At 41.1% G+C, this 11,489-nt stretch overlaps 1 protein-coding gene across 2 annotated transcripts in view; it reads right to left on the bottom strand.

Moving 5' to 3' along the window:
• Positions 1 to 6,218: 6,218 nt before the first annotated feature.
• MAPK11 (mitogen-activated protein kinase 11) overlaps positions 6,219 to 11,489 on the bottom strand; it is a 58,007-nt gene continuing 52,736 nt past the window's right edge. For both annotated transcript variants that reach the window (XM_040411982.1, XM_040411974.1), the window contains exons 10-12: positions 10,348 to 10,426; positions 9,944 to 10,117; positions 6,219 to 7,781 (exon numbers count right to left, since the gene is read on the bottom strand). In XM_040411982.1, the coding sequence (XP_040267916.1) occupies positions 7,708 to 7,781; positions 9,944 to 10,117; positions 10,348 to 10,426 (327 nt within the window). In that variant the 3' untranslated portion in view covers positions 6,219 to 7,707. The remainder of the gene's footprint in view (positions 7,782 to 9,943; positions 10,118 to 10,347; positions 10,427 to 11,489) is intronic.

The following is an 11,489-nucleotide window of genomic DNA, read 5'->3' as shown; positions in this document are numbered from 1 at the left end:
CATGTGACAGACGTGACAGAGTCTGGAGACGCCGTGGAGAACGTTCTGCTGCCTGCAACATCCTCCAGCATGACCGGTTTGGCATTGGGTCAGTAATGGTGTGGGGTGGCATTTCTTTGGAGGGCCGCACAGCCCTCCATGTGCTCGCCAGAGGTCGCCTGACTGCCATTAGGTACCGAGATGAGATCCTCAGACCCCTTGTGAGACCATATGCTGGTGCGGTTGGCCCTGGGTTCCTCCTAATGCAAGACAATGCTAGACCTCATGTGGCTGGAGTGTCAGCAGTTCCTGCAAGACGAAGGCATTGATGCTATGGACTGGTCCGGCCGTTCCCCAGACCTGAATCCAATTGAGCACATCTGGGACATCATGTCTCGCTCTATCCACCAACGTCACGTTGCACCACAGACTGTCCAGGAGTTGGCAGATGCTTTAGTCCAGGTCTGGGAGGAGATCCCTCAGGAGACCGTCTGCCACCTGATCAGGAGCATGCACAGGCGTTGTAGGGAGGTCGTACAGGCACGGGGAGGCCACACACACACTACTGAGCCTCATTTTGACTTGTTTTAAGGACATTACATCAAAGTTGGAACAGCCTGTAGTGTGTTTTTCCACTTTAATTTTGAGTGACTCCAAATCCAGACCTCCATGGGTTGAAAAATTTGATTTCCATTTTTTTATTTTTGTGTGATTTTGTTGTCAGCACATTCAACTATGTAAAGAACAAAGTATTTCAGAAGAATATTTAATTAACTCAGATCTAGGATGTGTTATTTTTGTGTTCCCTTTATTTTTTTTGAGCAGTGTATTATTGTGTAGGTCCCCTTGTGCTGTTAAACAGCTCTGACTCATCAAGGCAAACTCAACATAGTCTCTGAATGTGTTCTGTGGTATCTGGCACCAAGACATTAGTTGCAGTTCCTTTAAACCCTATAATTTGCAAGGTTTGCACTTGTTTTTCCAGCATACCCCACAGATGGTTGACTGGATTGAGATCTGGATAGTTTGTAGGCCACGTCAACACATTGATGATTACTTATTTACCTGATGAAGGTGACATTTTGAACCCCGAAACGTGTTGTTCTATGTACATATGTTTGTTATGTAAATAAAGAAGATTCACCTACAGATACCTGCTTGAACCAGTGATTTTGCGCCTGACCAGAATTTCCTTTACTACATGTCAACACATTGAACTCTTTTTCAGGTTTCTCAGACCATTCCTGAACAATTTTTGCAGTGTAGCATTAGGCAATACTGTTGCCAAGAAGTGGTGTACTTGATCTGCAACAATGTTCGTATCATGAATGCAGGGACAAAGGTTTCCAAGCAGAACATTGCTCGGCCTGATATAAGCGATGCACATGCATCCTGGGCATCAACATAATGACAAGGCTACCTTCTACAATTGACCCATGATCCAATTCTGATACTCACATGCCTACTGAAGGTGCGATTGGCAGTGGACATGGAATCAGAATGGACATTTTGATGATTCAATGGCTACAAAGCAAGTCGTGATGCACTATATGTACCGACACCTTCCTATCAGAACCAGCATGACCTTTTTCAGGAATTTGTGTTACAGTAGGTCTTGTCTGGGACTGGACCAGACAGACTAGACTTAACCCTCCACATGCATCAATGAAACTTGGACATCCATGAAAATGTTGCTGGTGTTAACTGTTGTGGATCCAGCACTGTGTACCGCCCTTACTCTGGCAACCTAACAAGCAGCAGTGACATCACGTCAGCGGGTTATATAAACCTATCTCCAGCAGCAGGATGTCACTTGATTATTCAGGAAGGTCTGTATCCCTGCTACTAGTTTTTTCCACTTCTAACTCTACTACATACACCTTAACAATATTCCAATCCCGCTACATCGGTTCTGCCACTGCATCAACACTATGATATCAGACTTGCCACTATTCCAACTCTGCTGCACTGCATGACACTGGTACAGCTTAGCTACTCTGTGTGCGCTTCAATTCTGCTTCGTTGATTTACATCTACAGCTTAGGGTGGGTTCACATCATGTTTTATGCCTCAATTTGCTGTATAGGTTACAAAAAACGCAGCACAGCACGTCCGTGTATTCTGCACGGTCCTGTTAAAAAAATAAATTAAAAAAATGTATATACAGTCAGGTCCATAAATATTGGGACATGGACACAATTCTAACATTTTTGGCTCTATACACCACCACAATGGATTTGAAATGAAACGAACAAGATGTGCTTTAACTGCAGACTGTCAGCTTTAATTTGAGGGTATTTACATCCAAATCAGGTGAACGGTGTAGGAATGACAACAGTTTGCATATGTGCCTCCCACTTGTTAAGGGACCAAAAGTAATGGGACAATTGGCTTCTCAGCTGTTCCATGGCCAGGTGTGCGTTATTCTCTCATTATCACAATTACAATAAGCAGATAAAAGGTCCAGAGTTAATTTCAAGTGTGCCATTTGCATTTGGAATCTGTTGCTGTCAACTCTCAAGATGAGATCCAAAGAGCTGTCACTAGCAGTGAAGCAAGCCATCATTAGACTGAAAAAACAAAACAAACCCATCAGAGAGATAGCAAAAACATTAGGCGTGGTCAAAACAACTGTTTGGAACATTCTTAAAAAGAAGGAACGCACCGGTGAGCTCAGCAACACCAAAAGACCCGGAAGACCACGGAAAACAACTGTGGTGGATGACCAAGGAATTCTTTCCCTGGTGAAGAAAACACCCTTCACAACAGTTGGCCAGATCAAGAACACTCTCCATGAGGTAGGTGTATGTGTGTCAAAGTCAACAATCAAGAGAAGACTTCACCAGAGTGAATACAGAGGGTTCACCACAAGATGTAAACCATTGGTGAGCCTCAAAAACAGGAAGGCCAGATTAGAGTTTGCCAAACGACATCTAAAAAAGCCTTCACAGTTCTGTAACAACATCCTATGGACAGATGAGACCAAGAGCAACTTGTACCAGAGGGATGGGAAGAGAAGAGTATGGAGAAGGAAATGAACTGCTCATGATCCTAAGCATACCACCTCATCAGTGAAGCATGGTGGTGGTGGTAGTGTCATGGCGTGGACATGTATGGCTGCCAATTGAACGGGTTCTCTTGTATTTATTGATGTGACTGCTGACAAAAGCAGCAGGATGAATTCTGAAGTGTTTCGGGCAATATTATCTACTCATATTCAGCCAAATGCTTCAGAACTCATTGGACGGCGCTTCACAGTGCAGATGGACAATGACCCAAAGCATACTGCAAAAGCAACCAAAGAGTTTTTTTAAGGGAAAGAAATGGAATGCTCTGCAATGGGCAAGTCAATCACCTGACCTGAATCCAATTGAGCATGCATTTCACTTGCTGAAGACAAAACTGAAGGGAAAATGCCCCAAGAACAAGCAGGAACTGAAGGCAGTTGCAGTAGAGGCCTGGCAGAGCATCACCAGAGATGAAACCCAGCGTCTGGTTATGTCTATGTGTTCCAGACTTCAGGCTGTAATTGACTGCAAAGGATTTGCAATCAAGTACTAAAAAGTGAAAGTTTGATTTATGATTATTATTCTGTCCCATTACTTTTGGCCCCTTAAAAAGTGGGAGGCACATATGCAAACTGCTGTAATTCCTGCACCGTTCTCCTGATTTGGATGTAAATACCCTCAAATTAAAGATGACAGTCTGCAGTTAAAGCACATCTTGTTCGTTTCATTTCAAATCCATTGTGGTGGTGTATAGAGCCAAAAATGTTACAATTGTGTCGATGTCCCAATATTTATGGACCTGACATATATATTTATTTTTAACAATAGAACTCTATGGTGAATGGTTGCCACTGTATGGCATCAGTCTGAGGCATCTGTATAACGTATACGTTAAACAGATGGGAAAAATGTGATGTGAACCCACCCTTAGCATTGAACAGTACTACTACAGCTCAGCTACTCAGTGCACTTCAACACAATGCATGTCCACAACTCTGCATTATACAGCACTATTACAGCTTTGTTAGACCAAGTGTTCCTCGGCTCTGTGTCACTGCAGCTTTAGTTCTATTCCAGCTACACCAGCAGATCTTCTATGTCACCGCTTCTGCTGCATTCGTGTTCCTGCCCTGTTGCACAAGACATGCACACCCAGTCCAGCGGCTTAGCAGATCCAGCTTACCAGGTGAGCCATAACTGGTTCACCCGGTTGATACTGGAAACACTTCAGAAGAGCTGCCATTTTTGGAGATGTTCTGACTTGGTGGTCTGGCCATCACAAATCAGCTTATTTTTTTTTAACAATGGGTGGGGGGGGGGGGGGGTCAGGAGATGATTTTTAACCTATTTGCTTCAGTGACAGGATCTTTGCTTATGAATTCAAATTACTTTAAAAAAAAAATAAGAAAGTAAGAAAATTTCTTACACAGTCCAAATTTGCATATGAAATGTTCAACCTGTAAGACCAATTTTAATTAAAGGGCATCTGTCAGCAGATTTGTACATATGACACTAGCTGACCTGTTACATGTGCACTTGGCTGCTGAAGGCATCTGTGTTGGTCCCATGTTCATATGTGCCCACATTGCTGAGAAAAAGGCAGACTAAGGGTCCATTCACACGTCCGTTTTTTCTTTCCTGATCTGTTCCGTTTTTTTTCAGGAACAGATCTGGACCAGATCTGGACCCATTCATTTTCAATGGGTCCTGGAAAAAAAATCGGACAGCACAATGTGTGCTGTCTGTTTCCGTTGTTCCGTTCCGCATGTCCGAAAAAATATAAAACATGTCCTATTCTTTTCCGCAAAAATCGGATCCTGGACCAATACAAAGTCAAAGGATCCGCAAAAAACGGAAGACATTCGTATGTCATTACGTATGTCATCCGTTTTATGCGGATTCCGTTCCTGGAAATTAGGCTTCCTCCCCAGTATTAAATGTGACCAGTGCGGCCCCCCTCCCTCTATATTCATTGGTGGCCAGTGCGGATTCCCAGTAAGTTTTCTACAGATCAGATTTTTCACTTCGTGAAAAACTCAGATCCGACAGTATATTCTAACACAGAGGCGGTCCCATGGTGATGGGGACGCTTCTAGTTAGAATATACTGAGAACGGTGTACATGACTGCCCCCTGCTGCCTGGCAGCACCCGATCTCTTACAGGGGGCTGTGATCTGCACAATTATTGTGCGAATCATAGCCCCCTGTGAGAGATCAGGTGCTGCCAGGCAGGAGGGGGCAGACCCCCTCCCTCCCCTGTATTAAATGTGACTAGTGCGGCCCCCCCCTCTATATTCATTGATGGCCAGTGCGGATGTGACCAGTGTGGCCTCTGTGTTAGAATATACTGTCGGATTTGAGTTTTCACATGTTTCCGTTTTTTGCGGAACAACGGATCCGCAAAAAACGGACCGAAAATCGGGATGTAGAAAAATACGGACGTGTGAATGTAGCCTTAGAGGTTCTTCTCTAACTGTAACTGCCGCGGCGTCGGCACTTTGATTTATAAGGCCAGCCAACTGAAAACATCATCACGCCTGGCCCTGACGAGGGTGCGGCTGTGCCAGAGAAAGCTGAGCCTCTAGGTGTAATGGCAACACCCCTCATTTGCATATATCAGATAATTTTTCTCAGCAATGTGGACACATATGAACATGGGACCAACACAGATGCCTTCAGCTGCCAAGTGCACATGTAACAGGTCAGCTAGTTTCATAGGTACAAACCTGCTGACAGATGCCCTTTAATTTGTACCTTCGTGTCCCTTTAGGAACAAGCATGAAATCAGTGACCCCGACTGAATGTAGTTGGTGAAAAAAAATTAAGATCTATTATCCACCACCTTGATTACTAAGGCCGATTCACATTTTAATTATTTGGTCAGTTTTTTTCCATCATTCACATCAATGGGGCACAAAAAAAAAGGAAATGCATTCTGTTTATGGAATGCACACGGCTGGTATGTGTGTTTAGCAGATCCACAACGGACCACAAGATACCCAACGGTCGTGTAAATGAGCTCTTATTGTGAGCCAAAACCAGGTGCGGGTCAAAAAACACAGAACAGGAGGAACTCTTTCCATTATACCTGATCTCTGAGGAGGCTTCACTACTGGTTTTGGCTCACAATAACTGATGGAAATAACTGACAAAAAATCTGTAATGTGAACCTGACCTTACTTTGCCTCATTAACAGTCATACCAGGAAAAGGAGAGGAAACAGACCAGAAATAATTAAAAGAACGATTTTATTGGCAGCAGGACAAATACAAGGCTTACCAACATTTCTTTATTCCACATTGCCTCCCAAACAGCTAAAGAGAACTAATAGGAATGACTCTGCCCAGCCACCCGGTGAAGGCACCCGCTATAGAAGCTGGCAAAAATGCTCTCCATTCAAGGAGTAAACTTTTCCCTGATAAGTGAATTCATTTTACATTAAGCTTCCCTTCTAATATCATTATAAACTTCATTGTAACATGCAGAAATCACACACTAATAAAAAGCAGATTTTCACATTCATGGGAAATATTTATGTTGCTGTAATACGCCGAGCGGTATAATATAGCAATGCATATAAATAAGGTTCACCCACAGTGTTTACGCAGGATGTCAAAACTACCTCTCAACACCCACACATCACTGTGCTCAGAGAAGTCTATCATAACTAGAGATGGGAAGGAAGTACAGAACAACAACAGACTTTGTCCCATAGTGAGTGTGACAAATTCACTATTCAGAGAATAAAGTGGTAGCCGCAAAACCCAGAAGGGAAAAGCAGGTTACCATTGGGAACAGTTAGACGGAGTGTCTACAAGAGTACAAGGACAGCCATTTTCCAGTAGTAGTACATACATGATTCTATATACTGAATATTCTTAAAAGTGAATCCACCTTTTCTACACATTACCCGTTGATCAGTTTACATAAATGAATGTCCCATCATAACATAAAATGTAACCCGATTCCATATCCAATATTACTGTGTCGTAGTGTACATCTTCATGAGAACAATCACAAAGTGGTAGAGCGGTGGGGAGTTGCAAAATTAGTAATGATGTATCTGTAATGCTGACAGCTCAGAAATCACCCCCTAGATTGTAGAGTAATGTTGGCAAGTGTGGTTGTATGTCCTTCCCTACAATCACCTGCTCATCATGAAGATCTCCTCCACAGTATGAGGAGGAGCAATCGCTAATACAGAATCATCATTTGCCAGCAGCAGATCATGTTTAGACGGCATTATCTGCTGCCAGCAAACGATGACTTAGGTGACCGCACAAGGGTTTCAGGTAATCGGTGAACTTGTACACTTAGTGGTCAGACCATGTCTATGAAGCTAGATAAATTAGACCTTGATCAGTGTTCAAATGCTGGCCTACAGATGGCTATGAAAATAAATAAAACCAAGTTGTGAGCATTCTGATAAGAGCCTGGAAGAGTTGGACAGATATATGATATCTTCTGAACTGATACTCGTACAGCAGATATCCAGGGAACTTAACATTTATAAAAACTACATGCGACTGTGCTTGAGTGTAGTATTTAAAAATCGGGAGACTGGAAGAGTTATTTCCAGAAAGGTGATAGCAGCAGTCATGAGCTTACAATGATGGTATTTTCAGGACCCTCTTGTCTTTGGTCAACAGAAGCCTTTTACGTTGCAAAAGCCAAAGTCAATACTGTAATTGTCCGTTGTGAGGAGGAGAAAAAGCAATCTTTACTGTTCGATTTCCAGATTATCAATTTTAATATCAGGTGACTTAAAGCTAACCACTTCTTCGTAAGTAATCTCTGGTGAGGAAAGAAAGAAATAAAAAGCCATATTAAAGTTTAAATACATAAAAAAAAAAAAAAATTTAAGCTTCTATTCAAAGGGATACTACCATTAAAAAAAAAAAAACAACAACATCATATTAACAGGAAATATTCTACTTATTTTTTTTATAGTACAGCTACACAATGACACTGGTCACAAGACAGCTGTTGTGGCCAGGAACGCAGGGGCATCGCAATGTAGCAGTGATCCCATAGAAAGGAAAGGCGTCACAGTCAGGGCACACAAGCGACTCGTAGCGCGACCCAATTTATTTCTATGGGGTCACTGTTACACTGCAATGTGCCTGAGATCCTGGCTGTGATCAGTGTGGCCATACCCCAATTTATCCTTTGTGTGGACTCTTAGCACAGCAAACAGCCTCATTTTACTTTCTCAGTCAGACCATTCACAGTGGCCAATAAAAGAAAGGAGGATAGGTGACTCAATTAGAACGTCACACATTACAAGTGCAATGCTCTTCTGTGGACATCTTTATCTAGACTGGTCAAGAGAACAATAGATGTGTAATACTGTCATCCCTATTCTACATTTATTATTATACTAATAAAAAACAAAAACAACCATGGGTGTCAGTTGCCGAATAAGTGTACACTGCAATAGTGCGGCTATATGAACAGACTACCCAACATTATATAACTGGACAAGCTTTTTAAATACAGGACAGAAACAAGAGAACTAAAGCTCATAGACGTCCAATAATGAAAAATAGTATACTTTATTAGTTACAAAAAAATCAATGGATAATAAAATACCATAAAAAAGGAGGATAAGAAGCAAGTAACACCATCCCAGCATTACAGAATCTAAATGTATAGCGTCACATGAACATGCACAAAAATTGATAGAGGCGGTCCTAATATAAAAACATCATGGCAAAATTGCCAAACAATATAGCTATAACAGGTAGTACCCCCCAAAGGGTGTTATACAAAAAGACGCAGCAAGCATCTGCTGTATAGACCAACTGGAGCCATATCCTGACTGTGTGACAAGCCATGAATGCTCACACAGTCAGAATATGGCTCCAGTGGGTCTATACAGCAGATGCTTGCTGCGTCTTTTTGTATAACACCCTTTGGGGGGTACTACCTGTTATAGCTATATTGTTTGGCAATTTTGCCATGATGTTTTTATATTAGGACCGCCTCTATCAATTTTTGTGCATGTCCATGTGACGCTATACATTTAGATTCTGTAATGCTGGGATGGGTGTTTCTTGCTTCTTATCCCCCTTTTTTATGGTATTTATTATCCATTGATTTTTTGTAACTAATAAAGTATACTATTTTTCATTATTGGACGTCTATGAGCTTTAGTTCTCTTGTTTCTTTCATTTATTATTATACTAGCAGATAACATCTTACCGTTACAGCAGAGGATTACCTGTCTACATAAGAGTTTTAGCTCTCTCTAATGACTGCTACAGAAGGACAATATTTTGTAGTTAATTTAGTATAGTACAATGGTATAGTACTGCCGAAATGAAAAAACATGCAAACATTTTTTACATTCTGTGAATACGAGTTTAAATAAAATTAGGCCTTTCTGATGAAAAGTGTACCTTTAGTATTAACATTTTTCATCAAAATTTATAGGAAAGCAGTGTGGATCAAAAACATGTAGTCATTGACCACAGTGCCAGTTGTGATAATGTCAGTTATGAATTAAATGGCACATGTCCTTGTCATGGGGACCATAATTATGTCCCAAATACTTGAGCTAACTAATGTGAAAGTTAAAAAAGCTTTGGCAGCAGTTTAATCTCTGAGAACAAAAGGATGGGGTATGTTAAAATCCAACATGTCTGACCCTTCTCTCCCCCAATCATTTTTTGGGATAACTCCTTTTAAGTTGGCAACTGTCATTTGTCCTGTGCATCAATAACAGCACAATTAAAGAATCCAAATAGGAGTATGACTGTATTTTTCAAACATATTATAGCATTTCAGACACTTTTTGGTATGGTGGTGGTCACTATCCAAAAATATCACCTTTCAGGACCACCACCGTCAAGAGCTGACATTCTACATTATAACATTGACATACAGGAAGTGACATAAGTATGTAGGCTTCTATTATTCACACTTGTGTATCTGGCATACAAACAACCCTTTACCTTTCCATTCTTCAACTGTGCGTTCCTTATTCTCTGTAGATTCGTCGTAGGGCTCAGCCTCGGGCTCATCTTCTGGATCATGATACTGCTCAAAGTAAGGATGTGCAAGGGCTTCAATAGCTGCGATCCGTTTATCGCTGTCTAAAATCAGCATCCGTTTCAGCAGATCAATTGCTAAAGGATAAGACATCGCGTCAAAATCTTGCTACGGTTAGAAAAAGAAGAGAGCAACGGACCCGTGGCAGCCGGTCTATGCCAATTTACAGGCTTCAGCTGCCTGATCACCCCAGACCGCTTTTTATAGAGAATGACTGTGCTTGTACATCTACTTGCCATTTTAATAATATCAATTATGATCTACACTCAAAGTACAAAACTCACAGACTACCGCAGAAGTCACATACCTAGAGGATTGGCACCGCGAAACATCTCATTCAGATCCTGCTGCGGCATGTGTGGCAAGGATTCAATATACCTCCTAGCCTAGTTAAACAAAACGGATTATTCACAAAATTTGTAATACATGAATGGCTTACAATAACTAAACTGCGAGTTATAACTTTCTTAAGCAAAAATGCATTTGTTGCAGTTTCTATTATAATTTTAACCAGATTTCACAATAAAAACTCATCATTAAACAGATCTCTTAGACCTGAATAGGCCGGTGTACTTACTGTATAAATCCTTTTTGAAATTTCAGTATAGTGCTTTCACAAGCTAAATCAATCTCTGCCCAACTAATGGACAAGCTCCTTAGAGTGTACCTCCTCGCCTCACACTGCTGGATACAAGCTGCAACTAGTCAGGCTAGGTGGGCAACCTGAACTTGGCTTCTAACTGCACTTATAAAAGTATTCCGCTTAATATCAGAAGGTAAACTTTCAAATAGGATTATATAGTCATTCTGACATGGATTTTCAATGCACAGGAAGTACACTAACCTCATCAAGACCAATAGATCTATTTAATAATGTACGCAGACTGTATTGTGAATTCTGGAGACAGATCCATTTAAATGTAGCAAGTTTCTAGACCACCAATCAGACTTATTACAAAAATCATAGGAATCTTATGGACATTTGATCAATAGAGTTAGAGCAAACGTATTTTCTTTCCGTGTCCATTCCGTTTCTTTTGCAGACCGCATGCAGAACTATTCAATAGGTCAGCAAAAAAAAAAAAAACTTGTGCATTACGTTTCCATATGTCCATATTTCCGGAAAAAAATAAAAAATAAAAATGAATATGTCCTATTATTGTCCACATTATGGACAAGGATAGTACTGTTCTATTAGGGGCCAGCTGTTCCGTTCTGCAAAATACATACTGTTGTGTGCATGAGCCCTTACCATAATACACGTCAGATCACATGAAAAGCAAATGTTGGATGAAATGCATTTGCCAATAACAGTGATATTTGGTATGCACAATCAATTTTGATCAACTGTTTTGATATTTTGAGAGCTTGGATTTTGCAATAGCAGTCCCCATGATCACTGCAGAATGAACAAACCGTGATGGGTATTGCTACAAATGAATGTAGCTT

This window comes from Bufo bufo, chromosome 1 (genome assembly GCF_905171765.1).
Source record: "Bufo bufo chromosome 1, aBufBuf1.1, whole genome shotgun sequence".
NCBI classification, from domain to species: domain Eukaryota; kingdom Metazoa; phylum Chordata; class Amphibia; order Anura; family Bufonidae; genus Bufo; species Bufo bufo.
The sequence above is the reverse complement of the archived record's forward strand: the minus strand, read 5'-3'. Positions and strand labels throughout refer to the sequence as shown.